At 40.7% G+C, this 23,213-nt stretch overlaps 1 protein-coding gene across 3 annotated transcripts in view; it reads left to right on the forward strand.

The window, feature by feature from the left end:
• The window catches only part of LOC134183228 (regulator of MON1-CCZ1 complex-like), a 30,261-nt gene that overhangs the window by 5,160 nt on the left and 1,888 nt on the right, over positions 1-23,213 (forward strand). Inside the window, exons 4-15 of one of the 3 annotated variants that reach the window (XM_062650711.1) lie at positions 4,876-4,932; positions 5,296-5,382; positions 5,438-5,509; positions 10,827-10,895; positions 10,957-11,063; positions 19,658-19,741; positions 19,796-19,865; positions 19,929-19,964; positions 20,138-20,291; positions 20,353-20,406; positions 20,466-20,524; positions 23,121-23,190. In XM_062650711.1, the coding sequence (XP_062506695.1) occupies positions 4,876-4,932; positions 5,296-5,382; positions 5,438-5,509; positions 10,827-10,895; positions 10,957-11,063; positions 19,658-19,741; positions 19,796-19,865; positions 19,929-19,964; positions 20,138-20,291; positions 20,353-20,406; positions 20,466-20,524; positions 23,121-23,190 (919 nt within the window). The remainder of the gene's footprint in view (positions 1-4,875; positions 4,933-5,295; positions 5,383-5,437; positions 5,510-10,826; positions 10,896-10,956; positions 11,064-19,657; positions 19,742-19,795; positions 19,866-19,928; positions 19,965-20,137; positions 20,292-20,352; positions 20,407-20,465; positions 20,525-23,120; positions 23,191-23,213) is intronic. The other 2 variants (XM_062650712.1, XM_062650713.1) reach the window with 2 other exon arrangements.

A 23,213-nucleotide genomic window follows, 5' to 3' on the forward strand; every position in this document is an offset into this window, starting at 1 on the left:
GCAACATAACAGTTTGCCTCACCACAGTACAATGTATTTTGTCGAGGAATAAGCTAGTGCTAGTCAGCTTGCTTATTTCTGTTGGCTATCAAAGGGACAACTAGAGAGATTTAGTCCTAATTGTATAAGTTGTTGTGTAGGAACTCAATTTTACTAGACTTAAGGAGAACTCCCATGATTTTCAAGTTGTGGTCAGATACAAGATTTTTTATCTTGACTGCACTCGAAAACTTTGAGTTCCCTCCATGGCTTCTTTAATGTAGGAAAAGTGCCGCAAAGAGAGGGAGTGTTAGCGTAGGCGTGGTTGATGACGCAATTGGTACGCAATTGGTGCATGACCTCCACGTGTCATGCATAAGGCGTGCTATCTACCTGGCTTATTCGACGTGAAATGGTCCACTGCATTGCTTTTGGCTGTAGCCACAACAGCAGCGACATCGCCAGAGGTGTCAGCTTCTTCAGGCTTCCTCTCAAGAAGCCAGATTTGCTAGAATCATGGCTAGCAAAGTTACGTCTGGTGGATCCGCCTAGCTCAAAAACAGCCGCGTTTGTTCGGATCACTTTGGGTCCCACAACGCATGCTGGAATGACACGTCTGATACCCTTGCCCAGCCTCTCGTGCACCCAGCAAGTAAATTACATGTACACAGTTAGTTGCAGCAGCCTGTGTGAAAATTTACATAGGCAAGCCTGTCCAAGTTTGTCTAGGTGCTACTCGCCTGGAAGTTAGTGGCTCTCTGATGGGATCCCGTCGCCAATCGGTCATTAAGACTACAGCTGTTCGAAGAACGTCTTCATTGAGACACACAGCAAGGAAGTTCTCATGCTGCGTAATAATTACAGATCAGATCCTGAAGCTTCCACCCTATACCCTAGTTTGTCCACTTCCTGGCTGCATAAGCACTCAGCTACGCTAGGCATTACAGAACACCTGTTGCACCTGCACCAAGCAGTGTTCCCAACTCGATTTTCGTTCTCATCAGACAGATCTTCACCGGTGATCTGTCTGCCGTCATGGCCGTCAATGTATTCAACTGCGTTGATGTCACGCTGAGTAGGCCCGTACACTTGCTCGAAACTGTAAGGTTGAACACCAGACAGAAAAGAACCATGCGTATGCATTCGAATCCGTCCGCAACTGCATCTAATCCGATGGCATGCACGTGTGGCTTTGCACCAATGACGTCATGTACCTTGCTTATCCGACACGCCCCTTTTGACGTTTCTTCTGCCGTGAAGATGTCGCACACAAAACCTATGTCCCTTCGAATTGTCGGTTTAAGGAAGGGACTTGTATCTGACCCCAACTTGAAAATCGTGGGAGTTCTCCTTTAAAAGAAATGTTAGCCTTAGACTCTAGTGAGCCTTGTTCAATGTGAATTGATGGTTACATTGGTTAGGAAACAAACATTTTGGGTAAAATTGATGCTTGCATTCGTAACTTTTTTAAAGCAATAGTTTTTCCATTAAGTTGTCAGGGTGTGATCAAATTACTTGAGTTAGATTTACTGCTTTATCAGTCACAAGACGTAGAAGAGTAGTTGTAGGATGTTTGGAAGTCATCGCGGTCTACAAATTAAGCAGGGTTGAGTTTATTTGTATCAGTATATAGAGAAGTGTATCAAATTTTGTAGTGGGAAGTGCATTTAGTATGATGCTTAAAGGGGAACTCCTGTGGAAATACAAACTGCTCTCAAAATGTAGGCTTTATCGTGAAACTTCGTTCTGCACTACTTTCAGGCAAGGTGTTGCTTTGATACTGCTTTGATACTGGAGAAAACACGGGCTTATGCACGCAGCATGTGTCAAGTTGCCACGTCATCGGTGCTAAGCTTCGCCTACACCAAAATGAATTGCCTGCGTATCTCACAGTAAACTACACATAAAGTAAACGGGAATGGTAGCCATAGAGGGAATCTTGTGTTTTAAGGCCTTGGAAAAGCTCTCTGTAACGAAAATAGGATGCTAGAGACTATTTCTCCTGGCAGACTTGACCCTCTTCTCTCACAGAAGATGAGGCCAGCGCAGTAACTCAACGGTAATTGGCATCAGCCTTCATTGTATTGATCAACGAGGGAAACACGCAGAAGGTTCAGCTTTGTCAAGGAAGTGTAGATGTTCTCTTCAAGAGATCTGGAGCGTGTTCCATTATCTCTTCTAACTCTTCTGGAAGATGTCGGAAGAAGTGAGGTGTTTTTTATCCTCTTTGGAAGAGGGCAGAAGAGGTCACGAGACCTCTTCTGCTCTTCTGACTGAAACTCGGAAGAGGGAGTAGAGAAGATCTCCCGCATGCACTGTTTGTACGTTTTGCACGCTAATGGACGCTATCAACACTGTTTTGGTGACAACCACTGGTGTCCCAGTAGGGTGGAAAAGCAGCAGCAGAGAAGGGAATGGATGTCTTTCGTGAAGTGATTGCCCAGGGACTCTTATGTCTAAAGAGACAAGGGATAATCACGATCGAGAGTCTGCATGTAGTTGGCTCATACAACTTTCATCTATTCTGTTTGCAAACATCAGGTCTAGCAACTTCACAGCACAAGTGCAACAATATACAATTAATATTAACATAGCTATACTCGCTAACCACTCTGAGTAATATCTTTCATACACTCTATATAAAAGCAGGGGCGGGAATTGAGCCCACACTACCAGATCATGAGTCTGATGACCTTTCTTAGTCTACCCTACTCTGTTAATGACCTCTTAGGGTCTTTTATAATTTTTTCCTCTCTGGTCAAACTCCAATCAAAAAGGGTTCGTAAGCTTATGAATTGGCTCTCACCGATCTCTTCCAACCACTTCTGAGTGTTTCAGTGAAAACATCTATTCTGACACCTGTGGCTCTGCCGGTTTCTTCTGCGTCTTCCTAGAAGACTCTTTCAGAAGAGGTAAAGAAATGTGCCTTTTTTGCATAGGTGGGCACACCCTTCTGGTATTCTGTAGTCTTACGTCCAGGTCAGATTTAGGTAGCAGTTTGTTGTGCTCAACGTTGGCGATCAGCATGCCTTCTAGATGCTTCATGAGCCACAATGGAGGATTGAGTATCCGGGAATGACGAATTGGCAGTGAGATTGGTCACAAGTCTACACACAATCTGCAGGGTGTAAACAAATTAAGGTATTACAGTACTAGGTACACTGTCTACATCATTGCGCTTGGGTTAGAAATAAAGGCTCAATCAAAGCCATTCTGCACATCTAATGCTTCGCCCAGCCGCTGTTTGAATTATGCGTGTCTGGTTATGCAGATCTCTCTGAGAGAACCTCATACTTGAACCCTTTGAGTGTTTCTCTTTTGTAGATTGATAGAACGAACACTAACGCTAATTGCCGTTGAGTTTTATTGTGCTACCTTTATCTTCTGTGAGATGAGAAGGTCAAGTCTGCCGGGAGAAAACGGCGTCTAGCATCCTACTTTTGTGACAGAGCTCTTCTAGGGTTGTAAAGCACAAGATCTCTTTATAGCTACCATTTTTGTTTAGTTTACGTGTAGTTTACTGACAAACTAACTGAGATACGCAGGCAATTCATTTGGTGTAGGCGGAGCTTAGCACCGATGACGTGGCAGCCTGGCGCATGCTACATACATAACCTGCGTTTTCTTCGCTACCAAAGCGATGGCTTGCCTGAAAGTAGCACAGCACAAAGTTTCACAATAAAGCCTACACTTTGAGATCAGATTGTATTTCTGTTGGAGTTCTTCTTTCAATGAGAACTCACCGAATACTAAAATTTGCTGAAAGATACAAGGCCCAGTATCTTACTGCATGAAGCTTACGGTCCAGCAGCCACAGAAGCAGAGAATGGGCCACAAGTTGTTCAAACGATTTCCTGTATGTATACAAAGCGTTACTTTGTGTTCTTGTTTGGAAGTAAATACATTTGATTTAACTGTGCCAAGTGCTCCTAATGCACCCAAAATGCAGCGAGACATGATCTATGAACTACTTTAACTCAAAAGGGGGCTCCTTTTGAGGCTTTATGGTTATACCTACCAGCGATGCTTTACCTAGATCATTGCTATATCTTCTCTATTCAAGGATGCACAAAAATCTTACTCATTTCTTAATAGTGTTTTCATTTCGTCTGAGTCTACCTCAGGTTTGTATTAGTATGGCAATATCTGCTCAAGTGAAGAAGCTGCATTCTCTGCCATAACCGCAGAGCACAATCCGAAAACCAACTATAAAGCAGTGCTGAGTGGGGTGCCGACTAAGAGTGCCCAGTGCCCCAGGCTCACCACGTGTAGCATCTACATGACAAACTTTCCAAAGCAGACACTAAACAACTGAGAAATCGCACTCATTTTTGGTTCAAAACAGGTATACCCCAAACAAAAGAAACCCAGCATTAGCCTAACTAAGTTTTGCAAGTGTAGTATACAAATAATTAAGAGGAAACACATCACAGGTCCCAGTTTGCTTTAATCAATAAATCACAACTTGCAATCATATGTCTCACAATCCTTACCTTGAAAAGTGCACAGGTATCGGTCTTCCTTGCTAACCAGCAATCAGAGTTACTCTGAAGACATATACGGGTACTAAAACACACACACAGGAAATTTCAATGCTTTATTTTTCTGTTACGGTAAAAGTCTACAGTAAACGGTTGCAAGGGGTTGTGTCACGACTGGCAGCTTTAATTTGAGATATGGTTGATTTTGGTGAGAGTTCTCCTCTAGAGTTTGCCTGTAACCTGGACAGTGTTGCTTTAATTATGTAAAGGCTATAGTTTGTCTCTAGTAGCAGATTTTCACAGTTTTATAGTCTTCGATGCAAGTATGAATGATTTAGAGTAGAAATTATTCAAAAAATTGTAGTCTTGGCAGCTATTGACACATAATATAATTGAATGTGTTGTTGTATTCAAGGATTTTGTGAATTTGGAGAAGAAAGGCGATGTTTCTGATTATTCTCAACAGTGCAAAGTTAGTATACATTAACTTAAGATAGCCAGTGGTGGTGGAGCAACTTGTAAGTTGGGGGTGGGGCATAATAGGATGCCAGAGTACTTGAAATTTCCATGATTCACCAAGAGTGTGTTGTTGACATTTCCTGTTGGAAAGTGCTTTCTGATGTTAAACTTTAACTTAACTACTTCTCTTAGGCAACAGAAATCACTTATACACATCTATTTCTGGTGAACACTCATACTGCATTCCGAAAATTCAAATATTTTTATTTCAAATTTCTTTGCACTTGATCAGCAAGTTGGGGGCAATTACCCCTTTCCCCCTAGCTCCGCCGCCACTGATAACTGATTACTTTTCAATGTTATTTTTGCCTTAAAGGGTAAGGTGACTCAGGTCATTGGATTTCAATGGACTGGAATCAACGAAATTGTATTTATCACTAATCAAGGCATTCAGTTATACCAAGTTAGAGTATTCGTAAGAGTTATTTTGTATTGGCTTTGAGCACAGTGATTGTTAGGTTATACCTGAGAAGCAGACATTGAAATGTCTGAAAACGTATAGTGTCAGTGTCAAGTGGTTTGTCTTCTCGGTTAGTGAAGAAATTTTGGGACAGGCTGGTAAAGACATACATACAGGCAGATAGACAGACAGATAGACAGACATATTTTCTTTTTTTGAATCAGACTGTGAAAGGGCTGCATCAACTCTAAAATCTAATTAAGCAGTCTGCAATGATTAATTAGTGGATGTGTGGCACTGCATGTCCATACAAAAAGGAGTTTTCAAGCCGCCCAAGAAAAGTAATTAATTAACACAAATTTTCATGCATATTCGTACTTGGGTGGAGACAACACAAAAATTCCTGACATTCCTGTTGGACAGTGTCGCTTTGAAGGCATTGCTGCCATTGCAGGGAACTGGTGTAGTGAGCATGGCAGCTATTTGACGCACATACACGGGCAAACAAAGGTAACCTTAATTTTAAAGACTCGGATATTCTTGAAAATATCTTTCTTGTATTGATGTTACTGGTAATAAACAACGTGCTTTGTGCATACCCTCCAAGGTGAGGAATGGGCATTTTAAATTTGCCAAAGATCCGATGTGCCATTCACATACGAGTGGAGGCATGTTCAATCAGCAGGAAATTGCATCATTCCAAGGAAACTCTGGAAGATGACACCTTTATTGTCCACCTTGATGGTATTGCCATGGGCAAGCAAATTTGGTGGAGCTGTGGGTTCTGGAGATATGCTTTTACCCACACACACACACACACACACACACACACACACACACACACACACACACACACACACACACACACACACACACACACACACACGCACGCACACAGTGACACACACACACGCACATAGTGACACACACACACACACACACTCACACACATACACACACATAGACACACACACACACACACACACACACACACACACACACACACACACACACACACACACACACACACACACACACACACACACACACACACACACACAAATGGACAAATGTTAAGCCCTCCACGTCTTTCGACGTCGACCTTGAGGTCAGTTGCGGAGATAGCTCCCCCTGCCTCTAGAGACAGGGCCTCCATGCGCTACGTGGAGTCTTGGGGCCAGCGCTACAATCCACCTGGAGCTTGGCCAGAGTCATCCGGGGCACTGACAATGGCGCAGCTCTGGGACTGGAACCCAAGTCCCACACGTACCCGTCTGCTGCATGATGTTGCTGCCAAGCCAGCGGTCTTGTCCACCCCAGTCAATGACCATGTACTCACTTATACTCCCGAGTCGAGAGAAGCAAGTGTGGGTGAGTTTCTTGCTCAAGGAAACTGCGACAGTGTCGTCTCCACCGGGATCAAACCTTCAACCCTCATCATGGAATACAAGATCCCGGATGTCATCACAAATGCTCTATATTTGCTCCATTGCGCCACACACACAAAATGTAAAAAGTAGACAAATGTCAAGCCCTCCACGTCATTCGTGATTGACGTCAACCTTAAGGTTAGTTGCGGAGATAGCTCCCCCTGCCTCTTAAGACATGGCCTCCATGCGCTACGTGGAGGCTTAGGGCCAGCGCTACAATCCACTTGGAGCTTGGCCAGAGTCATCCAGGAGCACTGACTATGGCGCAGCTTTTGGGACTGGACACCAAGGCCCACACGTACCCGTCTGCTGCATGATGTTACTGCCAAGCCAGTGGTCATGTCCACCCCAGTCAATGACCAGGTACTCATACTCCTAAGTCGAGAGAAGCAATTGTGTCTAAGTTTCTTGTTTAAGGAAATTATGCCATAGCTTGCCATCACTGTGACTTGAACCTGCAATCCTGCAAGGTCCGGATGTTTTCATTCTCCAAATGCACTCTCTAACCAACTGAGCTATTGCCACACACACACACACACACACACACACACACACACACACACACACACACACACACACACACACACACACACACACACACACACACACACACACACACATATATATTTAACAGACAGTTGTTAATGGAAATTTTCTAACGGATTTACTAACTGTCATATTCCCTTTAAAAGACAACCATCCTGCAATAGCTTTAATGACATGAAGACTGACCGGAGGCCCAAGGATTTGCAGACCAAGGTATGAAAGACACCACCAGCTGCTGTTACATAATGGTCGTCTTTGTCCTGCTCTCTTGCCTCTGCAGCAGCACTAGCATGGCGTGCCACTTGAACAAGATATAGCGGCTGCAGAAAATTTCACTGTAATGCTGAAGTATATTAATCGTCCTTGATCAAAATCAGGGTGAAATATCACTTGGCCTTGTGAAGTTGTCACTTCCGCAATGTTGTTCTTTTATGCAGTTAGAGTTATCACTCTGAAGGGCATGAAACAACACATCAGTAAAAGCTTCATGTTGTCGAATTCTCAAATTTTTGTAGTCACATCCTAGCACATGATCACCAAACTGATCAAGAGTTTGACTACAAGTACATCTCTTTAAAACCAGCATTGGTTGGGAAAGGGGGAATACCCAACCAATAACGCAAAGATAATATAAACTCCTTGGGAGGCATGGCGATGCCCAAATTTCAATTAGGGATTGCCCACAACCATGATCCTGTGTGTTGAGCGGATATGGAGTTGACTCGAGCTCAGTCACGTAGACAACCGTGTCTGTCCAGTCGTGCCACAACGCTGTGCCCAGAAGTGATTGAAGCTGGTGTTGAGTAGCCAAGCAAAGATTAGGCACAGAACCAGGGAGAAGGCAATATAGGTAGGTTTCCAATTCAACTTTTTCTTCAAAACACAGATTTTTAGAAGCCTGTAAGGGTGATGTGACTATGGGCTTTTGTATCATGGCCAACAGATGTATAACCAACAATCAAGGTGCATTACAGCTTGCAAGAAAAGCAGCTGGAGCTGTTCTTGTGGATTCACGAAGACCCAACTCACCTAAACGAACAGGCAGTGTAGACTGTTTCCAAGCATTATCGGCTATGGAAGAGTGAGTGATAGATTCGAGGGTGTACCGCATCCCAGCATCAAAACAGCACAACTGCTTCTTGATGATGGCAGATGGAACTGTTCTAATTATGTTATTGATTTTGCACAATGAAAAGCAAGATTGTAACAAGAGAAGTTTGACTTGAGGATTTTTCAACTGCGACACATAGCTTTGACAGTCAGGACTTTGTCAACCCCCTTAGAAACTGCTTGGTTGAAAACTCTTCGGAACCTGTAATATATTTTTTCCTGTGTTAGGTCTTGATCCACTTAGAGTCAGCTCTTATTCATATTTAGATAACTTTTTTTTTTATTTTGCATTTGTTTGCTGCATATCTTGCCTCTTCAGCAGCTCTTTAAACGATGTCTTTTCTCCATGAATGAGCCGTGCTGACATCTAATTTAGTGTTGGAGAGGTTGGACTTACCAAAGACAACAATATCTGGTCTATCATCTGTTTCTAAAAACTGGGTTCTGGGCAATTTGCAGTGGTGCATTTGGAGTTTGTTGAGGCAGTCACTTCTGGTGTACCATTGTGTTGTGTTGCCAAATTGGCTCTCCACCAAATTTTAGTCTGGTGCTCTGCCAAAATTTCAGGTCATTAGGCGATAGCCAGTTCCATCTAAATTATAACTGTAACTGCATTTCTTGATGTATCAATGAAGGCTGTTCAAGCTTCAGAAATGATGCCACAACTTTCATTTGAACCAAGTTTGTACTGTTTTGTAGTGGGGACTGCTTCCGACCGTGCTCCTTTATCTCTTTCTTGAATTGATCTAAGTCAAGCAGAGTCTTTGGGAGTTGGTGCTGTTGTCAGACAATCTGCTGCTAAAATGAGTGCTATGCTGAACTTAGACAGTGTTATAGTCTTTGTTTTAAAGTTGACATAAAAGACGATGGTTGCTGGACTAATACATCATTTTCTAGAGTTTGATGTAATGAGACTACTGCAGAGCATATATGACAAGACTATATTACTTTGCTAAAGAGGATTGTTTAGCAACTTGTGAATGTTGTCTGACATTTTAGGAAAGGGATTAGGCAATTCACCAACGGCATGAGCCCAAGAGGCGGTAAATGCAGCACATTTGATGTCACTAAAATTTGTGTCATACCGAATCCTCTTAATTTGATGCATATGCAGTCTAAGGATGGAAGACGTACCGTACCCACTGTAAATGTAGGTAGTGGATGTCATTGAGAATTTGCGTTGCATTTTTAAATAGCAGAGGAGAAATCCACTTGTCAAGGTAATTGAGACATGGCACATGACAGTGCTGTGATAGCAGCATTGCACTCTGAGGACATGAGAGTTTTGCCAACTGATAGCATAGGATGCTTCCGTTTTGTGCTTTCCCTGTGCATACTGCTGAACATATTGTGGACAGCATATAGGAATTCCCAAAATTTCTGTACTATGAGAAACCACAGGGACTGAGCCAATGTCTTACATATTTTGATGGATTATACACCTCGTCTTTGTCACAAATGAATAGATTTGATTCATTTAGTGAAGGCTGCAAGTCAGTTAAGAAGACTCAAAATGATCATCTTAACCAGACATCCAAGTAAGCAAGGATTCTCAAGTGATCATGATTCTCTTGGACTGACTTCAGGATTGGGTGAAGAGTAAGTAACAGCAAATGGGAAAGAACCCAAGGGTAGCCTTTGATGTACATGTACCCTTTCTTCTCCCGGTATTGTGGTGCCATTATCATGAACATAAGCTAGACCGCTGATGTTATTGTACATCTGATGGAACGTAATGATACACTTTTGGAAAGTTCGTTGTGTACTTCTTTCAGAAGGTGCTCTCTGGAGACACTATTGAAAGCATTTCTAATGCCTGTCTTCAACAAGAAACCATTTAGGTTTTTCAAATAATACCTGGATGTGGTGTGCTATTAATTCTGACCCTCCTGGTATAGCTACGTTATGCTTAATTGGATCAAAGTAGGGGGGAGGATTTTATGCAATTGAATTGGCTCTCCTCGATGATAAGTCAGGAAATGATTAAATGTAGTCTTGGATTCCTTTATACTTGCCTTCTTTTCCTGGGTTGGGGTTGTAAGATCATCCTAGTAAGAAGCCATCTTATCTCGTGATTGTGTATTCTTTGATCTTTTTCAGTGGAATGGAACAACACTCTTGAAATTTTGCTATAACAGACAGGCAGGCAGACAGACTGGTACAGATTGACAGATACTCAGACAAAGGTAGACAGACGTTTTAACATAGGTGATAAGTGAATAAACAAATGGGTAGTCAGTCACAATGATTGACAGATGATAGATAGGACTTAACTAGGCATGTAGGTATGAACAGCCAGTCCAACTACTCATATTGCCATTTGATATGTCTTTGTGTGAAAAATGTTTTGTGTTTGTACAGTGTGAGCTGAATGTATTGCTCTTGTTTTCTGGGCATTCCAACACGATTATTCACCCTTACATGTTTCGGGTTCTCGTGATCTTGTTGTCAGTGTTGCACAAATGTCTAACTCTGATGTTTCTTTGTTTAGGCCAGTTCTATTGTACGTATTCCCAAGTTTGATGTGGAATTGCCACAGGCAGCTACAGGACAGACAAAAGCACGCCTTTTGGAACGAGATGTCACAATTGCTTCATTGTAAGTGACATACGGATTTGTGTTGTTATTGGAATGAGATGTGTTGTTATTGTTCACGCATCAGTGTAGCAATAATATGGATTTAGATACTGGTAATATTATATACTATATACAGTACTAAAATAACGTCTGGGCTCTTATTATATAATGGTTAGTTTACATATTAAACGTAGGTTAACATTAGGGGTAGAAGATTACAGAGGTTAGCCAAAGCTTTGTAATGTTAGTAATAGCTAGCGGTTGAACTATGTATTAATGCAAATGACTGAAAACATTGCAGTGTTTGCATGGTTAAATTGTATAGCTGGTAGCTTTCTTGATATCCCTCCCTCTTACCCATGTTTTAGGGGAGGTTATATAGAATATATATCAGGTAGCGTGCCAGGGAGAGGCCTTGTTCAGGCCAGTCTTGGCCAACATTACAAGTACCTCTGCTCAGGTTGCAACATTAATGCAACTAACGCCTTCAGCTCAAGCCAGTTGTCTCTTGTACGTCATTAAACAGAATGGTGTGTTGAGCCTCCAACGTTAACTCCACTGACCTTTTGGGCTCAAGTGGGGTAAGACAGTCTCCAGTGTCAGCTTGACTGACCTCTTTGGCTTAAGTACATGGTGGTTCTAACGGGCGTTGATCCTCCAATGTTACCCTGAGTGACCTCTTGGGTTCACGCCACTTGTCCGAAAAGCTCAGCATGTGAGCTGACCACTCTGGTTAATCCATTGTTCACCAATCCCTCATCACCTGGCACATTGCCCAATTGAAGCCACACTCTCATGTCTACGCGGTATTGCAACTAGCAGGCATGTTGCTTACAACATAGTGTATTACAAGTGATGTTAGCATTTGGTACTATGTGCCTTTGTTACTGTGGCTAGAGAATAGGGTAGAAGCCATGGAATTCCAGGTCAGTGTTCTAGCCAGGATATTTGCCAACCGTCAATATGATGTCATCAAATATAATGACGTCAAACAATGATGTCATCAAATGTTTAATGTTGACATATTTGGTGATAACATCATATTTTACATTTACTTTCTCTAGTTGTACTACGTAGAGTCTTATGCATGTATATCAGTTACTGCATGATTGGTAGACTATTCAATATAATAACCACTCCGGACCTGTCGAATAAGCCTCATTGAACATAACCTTGTTGAACATAACAAAGATAGTCATATAATACACTAGATTATTACAATGACAAGTTGAATTAATTAACTTAAAACTGGGATTGTGAGCTGAGCTTTACAAGAGTAAGTTGTGCATATACGTTGGCTACTGTGCCGTCAAACTTAAGAAATGAATACTATTTAATGAATAGTATAGGGATAGTACTAAGCCTTCTGACCATTTATCTTTCTTTTGACCATAACTAGCTAATACGCTACGTTTCTAGTAGTCTAGCGTAATCATGTGTAAAATCCATACAAAAAGCTCTGAGAATTTGTAGCTGCAAGCGTGCTTTGTGAGAGAGGATCACTACGTTTTTATAACCATAATAATTTAGCGAATCAAGACATCCAGTTGAGTTGTTATGCTGTAAAGAGATCTGCAAAGGTGTACCTACTAAACATGGGATTGAAGATAAACAGTTATTAGTAGAACACCTGCTGCAACAACAGTCTGCTACACTTGCTGCAACAACAAGGAGACCACGCCCAAAGATTTTAGATGTCATGAGATTGTTCTAGAGGAATGTCGGGACCATCAAGACCAATAGAGGTAAATGGCTTTAATTAAAATCCACAATGGATCTTGAAGGAATACATCCCACACTACATGTGGGAGGCTGTCCAATTTTGTTCCCAACCCTCAATAATTGCTGTTTTCCCCTCTCCAAACGTCCCTTTCTTGTCCTAACCGTCAAAGTGACTGTACAGACGGTACTGGTGAGAACACTGTTCCTGGAGGATTGCAGACAGAATTGCACCCTTCGTTTGACATTTATTGTTTGACGTTTATCTTTGATTAAAGTGTTTGAAATAGGAGAATCATGGGACGAGCCCATTGCCTTGGCGCGGCACTTAGTTTTTCTGTAGTTTTATTTTAAGAAACTTACATTACAATGTTGTAGGTACTTTAGTCTACTGTACTTGATTTGTCATTGGTGTATCTAAGGGGTCGTTCAAAATTATCGACTATTTCACGAGTGTACAAAGCGCATGCTTTTATGAAGACCCCTCCCCTCCCTAAAGCAAATGCAATATTGTTGGTACGCAATTCAATAGCAGCTTGACCGTGATTCCATCAGTTAGAGTGTTGACAGGTGGTCTTCAACGCTTCTGCAATGATACAGTTCTTTCTCAATTTAATTTCAGTTGGCCCACTCCGATGATGTGGACTTTTCAAGTGGACAAAGAAGAAACATTGAGAAAGTTGTGGTAGAGACAGTTGGCTCTTATGGACGGCTGCGGTTGTGGCATGTTACAAATCCTGTACGGGTAACTAGCACAGGAACAATGCATAATGCAGTTCCAGGATGGAAAAGAGAGAAATTAGCACAAGACATTTACTGCGGATCAACAATTTATGAAGTGTACAGAGGCAATAACCGCCTCCCCATAGCACACAATTTGTACACACATGAAATTGTTGATAAGTTTGAATGATCCCTAGCTAAGACGTCTGAAATACAACATTTTACCAAGTTTATTTATCTGATGCTATAATCAGTGGTTGATTTGATCAGTAGACTAAAAAAGTGTCATTGTAATTGCCTGTATCTTTCACTATGTCTCAACATCTGTAACCGTAGCAAGTCCAACACTAATGAGTAAAGTGCTTTAAGACTCATTATCACTGTTTGACAGGACATTGTTATCAATTATTTCAGCTGTGCTTCAACTTCAAAGAGACAGCCTCAATGGAGGCAGCATTCTTTGATGTTGGACTACATCAACATCAACATCAGCGTTATATTGTGAGCCAGTTTTATAGCATGCCTCTTGAGTGCCCCTAGAAGCATCATTGCACTGGAGTCCATTACTATAACATGAGAGAGCTTTAGCTACTGCAGCAAGAACACAAAGGAATTCCAGTAGTGAAGAAGGACTAGGTACCTGATCTGACCGTTTGTGTTGAGTTGGGGACATTAGTAGTATACAGTGAGAAGCAGCCAAGCTCCAGGAATGCTCTTTAAGTCTTTGTTGCTAGTTGTAAGAACATAAATGGTGTCAGTGTACATTCTAGGAATGTATAAAACTATGCATTTCAATGAGGGAAAACAAGATGACAAAGAAACTGGGATGGAACAATGAATTGAAGAGGTTAAAACGAGCCTCAGATAAGGACTATTCTGTCTGCTTGGCAGTTGCCACGACATGGGCTTTTGTATGGATCGATGTTGAAGTCTCGTACGCAGTTTTGAGTAGAGACTGATCGTGGATCATCATGACCACATCTGGGGTAGACTGAAGAGAGGAATAACGCCAAACTCAGGGGGAGAGTCTACAATGATTGGTCAAGCCACATCTGACAGGGATATTCTGTGTCATTGGAGAGAGCAGTTTGCTGCTGTGGCTAATAGTGAGCCTTCTCTGAGGAGAAATGAAGAGCAAATGAAGTTTGAAATGGTGTTACAAAAGCAAATGGGAGGACCCAATCTTTTATAGTGGTGTGTTGATATCAAACTTATTGAGGTTGTAAAGACTGTCCGGCATCTTAAGATGCAAAAGGCGGCAGGTTTAGATGGTATCCAACTAGAGCACATCAAGTATGGTGGAGGTATGCTTGCCTTATATGTATCGCTTTCGCAGTGTTTCTCAGCCACTCGTTTGTTCCACATCAGTTCCTTTTGTCAGTCATAGTCCCTATCATCAAAGATAGATGTGGAGATATTCCAGATGTGAATAACTATCGAGGTATTGCTATGTCTTCAGTGATATCTAAGGTATTAGAGTTAGTTCTGTTGGATCGGATAGAGAGCTTGTTAGTAACTAAGGAGCAACAACTCCGTTTCAAGCTGTTTCCACAGTTGTGCAGATTGCTCATTTGTGCTTAGAAGTGCGGTTGACTATTACCTGAAGAGGGGAAATGCTAAGGTTTTCGTAGGTGCTCTGGACCTATCTAAAACTTATGATAGAGTGCCGTATTACAATCTTTTGTCAAGTTATTGGCAATGGGAGCGCCAGTGTACTTTGTAAGGCTGTTGTCGGTATGGTATGAGATTCAGACCATGCAAGTCAAGTGGAAAACCCTAACTGTCAGAGAAGATTACTGTTGGTAATGGTGTCCGACAAGGAAGTGTTCTTTCTTCGTTCTTGTTTAAAGGGGAACTCCCACGCTAATACAAGTTAATGTTTAATCAAAGTACTAGTTGCCACAACTCCATTTGCACAACAAGTGTTTGCTAAGCCTGTCAGGAAGAGAGAATCGGGATAGCAAAGTTGGGGCGTGTCACATGAGCGCTGCCATCTTGGGATGATGACGTAGAAGTGTTTTACCTGTGTGCATGTCTCACAGCGGCTAAAGAGAACAATGGAAACTATCCGTCCGTATAACTTTGAACCTGTTCGAAATGCTGGAGAAATGTCAGAAAGTGAGTCTGACGGTAGCGACGACGATGACCAAACAGTTCGTCCCTGTTATGTGTACGGAACGAATAGAAAACACTGACTGCTGTACTTGTGGTACGCGGTTTGTGTATTGTCATGCCGAGCATTACAGAATGCATCTTCTGGAAGGAGGTCGATGCTCTGAACTGGAGACTTCATGGCATGAGATGTGCGACAGCGCATGACAGTTTTCACACTGTCTGCTTGCACTTTGAAGTTCTACGCACAGCGGTAGGTGTCATGAATGTGTCTCCAGGCTCCATTACAGATCTCTTATTACAGTCAGGTATGATTTGAGCTACAATCACATTTGTTCTCACCTGCTAGTGCATGGTTACTCTGTGTAGGCTTTTGAGACTGGTGGCTTACTTCCAATTTGCTCACGAGAAGTTGAAGTTGGGGAGAGGAGTACGAGTAGTCATACCATTGTGTGTGGGGTCTGCTGTACGCAGAGCATTTCCAGAAGAGAGTGGGTGCTACATTGGCTTTAGAGATACTAGTGATTCTCAGTGATGTATTGTCTAATAAATAGATAGTTGACACAGACAACTGACAGAGTACTTCTAATGGAATCGAGTACCTTGGGAGGTTGTTCATGTCCAGCTATATTTGTGACTAAGTCCACTAGTGGAGATTAGCTTCGTTGTGCTTGATGGGATTCTTTTCCATTGATCTACTCTTCAGCACAGATGTTGAAATTTTGTGGAGGTATTTATATGATTTTGTCTCAGCTATAGGCTTTGCTACCCAGGCTTTGGTAGCTTTAAGAAATACAACATTATACCTCTTGATTCCTTTACTTGGTGTTGCTTGTTCTCAACCAATGTTGTGATTATGGTCCAGAGCAGCCAGCTGGATTCTTGCTATCATGCTCTTATACCCAAAATGCTGCCTTTCAGGACAGTACTTTGTGACAAGTGAGTGATACACTTCTAGCATGCCTGTGTGACAAAACTTGGTGAGCTTTTTTTATGTCTTTCAGTAACTTTTTGTCTAAAACAACCTCTTTTAGGGCCTCATGAGCATCAGAGCCAGGATTTTTCATCACATTCCTCACAAGTTAGCTCTTCGTGTTCACATGTTGTAAACTAGGTAGCACCTTCCCAAGAGTGGACATTTACTATATGGTGGATAACTGATGTCCTCTTTTCAGTAAGTACTTGGGAGTCTTCGTCACAATACTGAGAAGACCACACGTGATTGGAGATGAATTGGATCCATGGCAGGAGTTTAGTGCATCTCGTAGATTTCCCTTCTGTGTCAGCGTTTTTGCTATTCCTTTAGACACATGCCAAACATCAAATTGATGGTCTATGTTGGGGTACTTCTTTTTCATGGTAGCTGCAATGTGGATGTCTGTCAATTGCAATTTGTTTGATGTGCAAGCCTTTAGCTTGAAGCTTTTGAAGTGAACGTTCAAATCCTTCTCGTTTTATGACTTTTTTGTTTTGTCTAACTCAACTGATGTTACTGATGTGTCTGTTGCAGCTGTATCATAGAAAGGATCGTAGTCTAGACCAGTATAAATGCCACGTGATACCTCTGCCTCAGACTCTGTACAAGAAGCAGTAGGACTCCCTGGGTCAGCTGCTATCAAAGAATGAAAGGGATGATGAAATGCCTTATAAGCTGAAGGAATGGGCGAGGAGGTTAAACAATATGAATGTTCTTCTGGAATCATAATGTGTGACAGATCATACTGCGTTAATGCATCACACATTATTGTTAGAGTGTTTGACTCTAGTATCTCCTGGTCGTCCAATTCTTCAACTTCTTGCTGAGATTCTTCTTTAGCTGCTTTAGTAATTACATGATGACTGTTCTAGTATATCAGTAACAACCTGCGCATTACATAAAATTCTTAAACTTCGTAGTTACAATATAGAATTAGGGGTTGTTTATGTTAATATGCTGTTGTCGCTTGCCTGTCTCCCTCGCTAATGTACTGCTTACAAAAGAGAAGAGTGTTGGAACAGCATTGGACTTCAGGCACACCCTTTGTTTTGTTCCTAAGAGCTCTTCTTGTAAATCTCGCTCAAAGCAGTCGGAATGGAAGTACTCCGTACACACATGACTGTTCGGTGACAAGGGCGGATCCTTCAGACGAAGCTTGGACAACCACTCTTTCAGCAATGGTTTGTTCTTAAGCGGTAGTCGATAGAAACAGACACTACGCTGTCTGTCCTTATCTTTATTGTTACAGCCGTATGCAATGCAGTACACCATCCTATGCAGATTTGCCTATGCAGCAATGTACACATGTGCGAAGGTACGACACTTATACGTCATCATTTAAGAGACACTTACACGTCATCATCGAAGATGGTGGCACTCATGCGACATGCCACAATTTTGCCTTCTTGTTTCTCTCTTCTTGACAGGCTTAGGCAAAACTTGTTGTGCGAATGGAGTTGTGGCAACTGGTACTTTGATTAAACATTAACTTGTATTAGCGTCGGATTTCTCCTTTAATATTTATATTGAGGATTTACTAATAGGGCTAAAGAATTGTGGATATGGTGCTAGGGTGGGTGCTGCATTAGTTTGGCTGCCTGGCTTATGCTGATGATGTAACTTTGATTTCCCCTACTGTGAATGCGACACAGAGGATGCTTGACATATATACGTCATTTGCAACGAGAAGGGATTACTGTTCAACAGCAAGAAAAGCTTTATAACTTTGTTTGTCAGGAATTGGAAAGTCTCACTTTTTGATCCCCAGTTGGCACTTGATGGTTGCATTCTTCCATTCAAATCAAACATCACATTTAGGCATTAGTATGGATTCATTTCTACAACCTCGACATATGGTGGAGGCCAGAATTAGAATATTCTTTGGAGTGGTGAATGCGGTTCTGGAACAAATTGGTGGTATGTGTAGATCTGACAAAGTATGGTTAGAAATTGTGGACATGAAACGTTTTCCAGTACTGGCATTTGGCTCTCATCTTTGGGATTATGACACATCTGATGTGTCATACATGGTTAATCATGCATTTCGAAAGGGTGTCAGACGCGGGCTTGGGATGAAGAAGTATGAGTTCATTCATGATCGACTGAAGGATAGTTTCCGAGAAGCTATGGCAAGAGCTAAGGACATGAGGCTTAAATATTTACAAAGAGCAGGGCAGTCGGTTAATTACTTTGTGAGAGGTCTATTTATATTAACTGTAGTAAAAAGTTGCATGTAGGAATGGTGTAGATATATTGTAGTTTGTGCTGTCTGTTGTAGCTGGTGTATTTTGTAGTCTGTTAGCCATACGTCTTATGTCTTAGTTGTTTTTATATTTGCCCCAAAAGGGAACTGTATCTTTTAGGTGCGAAATAAATAAATCATTCATTTATTCATTCACAGCTCACTCTTTTAATATAGTAACAACATAAAGATCATTAGTGATTGCAGGAAACTTTAATATGGGCATGTCCTATTTATTTCTTCTTCTCTACTAGATTAACTTCTACTATTGGTATTGGTAGAAATGCGGTGCAAAATGATACTAAGATTGTCAGTCTTAGTTTATTAGTATACAGAATTCTAGTACAAAAACAGGCGCACATTTTTGCCTGTAGCCTACAATTTCAATTGCATACCATGCTTTTTGAAAACGCTGAATTTCAAATTTTACAGAATGTTCAAAAGACAAGTCAGGAAAGCAGGCAACCATCAAAGCATTCAATACACTTGTGACGTGTGGCTGTGTATGCATGTGAATTTTGTATTTGGCTATTCCAGCATAAATAGAAGCCACAACTGAGATTTGTTGAAATCAACAACTCAGTCTATCATCACCATCATTGTAAATGTTTTAAATTAAATAACTCATTTTGTGCTGAATAAACTTGTGCAATTTTAAGTAACTTTACTATTTGTGCTGAATTACTGTGGGTGAACGCAGCAAGTTTACATATCTCAATAATTTAAAAACAATGTGTAAATTGAATTATTTGATAATTTGCAGTTGCATGAAATTGCAGTTTTTTATGCACAAGATATAAAATTCATTTAGGATAGTTTTATGTCATGACATTTGTTTCGTAGGTACAAACAAACATTTGTTGTTGTTGTAAAAAGCTGGTCCAAGATGTCAGGAGGGGCTGAAATAGTTCTTTATTTGCTGACTAAGTAATGACTTTTCTTGTAATTTGACAAATGTAGTAGTTTTGATGCATTTAATAGGGAGGCGGTGGCTAGGAAAACTGCTGTGTTGAAAATGGATATAACTGGTCGTTTGGCCATCAATGCAGTGGTTTGATGTCTCAGACAGTAGTTATTTTTATACATGTATAGATGTTTGATGTTGTCGTTATAGGACAACTTGCTACTTGTTCACCATCAAGCATCAAAGGTACAACAGAACATATTACAGAAATTAGAATTTTTTATTTTTAAATTCTTGTCTGCAATAATATATATATATATATATATATATATATATATATATATATATATATATATATGTATATAACATTTTTATGAGCACTACGTAGAATTTTGTTGTTATATTCTTTTGCCTGGAAGACTTCTGTGATGTTTGACATTTGCTGGGATGGTCAGCAATCTGGAGCAGTCACTATTCATCACCCAGTTGTCTCTCCTCTTCCCATTGCTTCGTGTTTTCTTACTAACACAGGACAATCCGAGAGTGCAGAGGCTGGAGTGATGTGTGAGCTTTGTATGCAATGTGATATTTGTTGCTGAAAATGGCATTTGTCGATTACATACATCTTTCGTAGATTCGGCCAATTGGGTTGTCTTTCAACCAAACATTATTATTGATGCAAGACTTGGTAAAATGGCTTACAAATGCTGTACAATCGTACATGTTGGAATAGTGTATATTTTGCAGGGTGTTTGTGGGAAGTTTCAGTTGAACTCGAGCCACTTGTTACAATGATGCCAGACAAAGTAATTGCTTTTGTCATTGTGCTGTGGAAATAATGTGATTGTGATTTTGATGGGTCTATATATCAATGCTCAGAAAGACAGATGGATTTGTGATTAGGCAAATAGTTAGTTGAATAGACTGTAGGCTAGCCTCGCATGGTTGTGGTGTCACATAAGTAGCTATGTCGTAAATTTGTAATCACATTCACAATGCAGGAAATTCATCGCATCAGCGATGGGTCTGTTGTCAGCTACTAAAAGAAACACATTTTGATGAAATAGAGATTGTGTAGCCAACTTCTTGTAGTAATGCGCCTAATAATGTACATAATTTCCATTGATATACTTTTTTTGCAAGACATTTAAGATTAATGGTGTATGTTAGTACCTTTTAAAGTTATTTGTTTGCCTTGCATGATTTTGGCAAACTAGATTTGGTACTATACCTGCTTCACAAAGAATGTGCAGACAATCTCATTGATCTACTTAGCAGATCTTGGCATAAATGGGTCATTTTCATGTGTCTTGTAAAACAAGGGCATAGCTGGAGATTGCACTTTCATACTAGTACAATTCCCTAGCTCCTTTCGATGTGATTTGTTTACTGGATAGGTCTACCAGCATGCTTTTAGGTGGGCATTGGTGATCTGTACATTCAGGGTGCGTTTGAGTAGGTTTCCAAGCTACTGCACGAAAACATGTTTTATGTAGATACTTGTTGAGCTGAAGTTGGTTGAGTTGGTTATTACCGTAGTCTTTTAGGGAGGAGACTTTTGGCGATGCATAGCATTCAGAAAGTACTCGCTTTTGCTGCTTAGTGCAAAATGTGTAAAATTGAAACTGTGAAATGTCATTTGTTTTTATGTTACTGTAAATCCATAAAGTTTAGATAATTTTGTACAGATACCTGGTTGTACTAAAATAACATGGATACTAAATTTATATATAGATGCACTTGAATTTGGCTACAGTACAGTACTGATGTCCCGTACTAAAATAACATGTGTACGAACTACTTCATAGGCAGAAGTACTAAAATTGTGGATTTACAGTATTTAGTTCATTTCTATCAATATTTTCCGGCTGAATAAGTGCCATAGCCCTGTGGCCATCCTAGTGATACGTTTATGTATACAGTTTGCGTCAAAACATTTGACACATTTCCAGTTTACTATTTTTGGAAAGTTTCTAGTTTTGCTATTTATTAAGAAACTGCGGCAAATTTTTCTCTTAACATTTCTGAAAAGCAGTCACAAAAGCTATTCCATAGTCTGTGCATTCACGTAGAGAACTTTTCCATCATCAAATGAGTTCTGAAAAACAACGCTAAGATATTCTGTTACTATACCACTCAGGTCCCAAGAAGCCATCCAAGATCTTTTACATGTCTCTCGCTCTACTATTTACTGAACTCTCGAAAGACTGGACACTGGAGAAGGAGTTCAACGCAGATCTTCTCCAAACAACTAGCTGAAAACCATTGAACGGCTTCAATTAGTGAACATGATGACGCAACAAGGAACAACGAATCAGCAAACTAACTTTCCCATCAGCTGACAGTGCAGGAAGGAGTTGTCGTCAGTTCTTAGAAGAGAACCTCATGACCCAAGCTAAAGCTACACTATGTCTAAGAAAATTCTGCTGCTAGTTAACTTAGAAACCCAGAGTCTGGGCTGTCACGGTTCTTGATTGGACCGTGAACTCACCAGATCTTGCACGAATAGAAAAACTCTCAGCGTTTATATTACAACTGGCATGTTTAGCTAAAACATTCATGAACTTGAAGACGCAATCTAGGCAGAGTAGCACTTGCTCACGCTTTGTGATCTGTTGTCACGCTAGCGAGGGAAATGTTCTCAAAAAATGAAAGGAGGACATAAGCTACTGATGCGCACTTGTGAGTTTCCAAAAGTCTAGCAAACCTACGAGCATACACAATAGTCCTCTTCTATCTAAAAAACATACCTGACCTGAAAACGGACGCATTTCTTCTCACGCTAGATATGGTCACACATCCAAGTGTAAATGTGTCAATAGTTGCATACTGTAGTATATACTAAGTACAGTACTTATTGTTAGACTGTAATATCCACATATAGCACAAAGACATAAAAGACACACACAACTTTATGTATTATATTGTACAACACTAAATATTTTTGCATCTACATCTACTAGCTACAGTATGTTTGGCAGATGACACTCAGGGTGTGAATGTGAATGAAACACAGCCAGACTCTTTTTGTTCAAATATGTCACTTTTGCATTTCATGTTACTAGATAGTTATTTTCTTGTGTTTAGTTAATTAGTTAGTGTACTACAAGGTTGTTGCAGATAGCAGATGAACAAATAGTTTATTGCTGTATATCACAGCTAGTCAGTTTTGTAGGCATTAGTTTTTTCATAGTGTAACTCAAGAGGTGTGCTTATGTGCTTAGAAAGATAGGCATGACTGACAGTCTTAGCAGTGAAGGACGGGCACATGTTGAATTTGACAATTTTTCTTTTTGGTAATCGTGCAGATCAAAGTTATTAATTAACTATCATCTAGCAGTGTGCTAACAATGATGTGTTTTAGAGCATTAACTTGCATAATAACTGATCTGATAATTATAGGCACGGCTTGTTGACTTTTTGTTGTTACGGCAAGACGCTAAGTCTGTCATTCTTAATGTGTGTAAGCAAGGTAGACCACCATACTCTATTGTT

Source organism: Corticium candelabrum, chromosome 8 (genome assembly GCF_963422355.1).
Source record: "Corticium candelabrum chromosome 8, ooCorCand1.1, whole genome shotgun sequence".
Lineage (NCBI taxonomy): Eukaryota > Metazoa > Porifera > Homoscleromorpha > Homosclerophorida > Plakinidae > Corticium > Corticium candelabrum.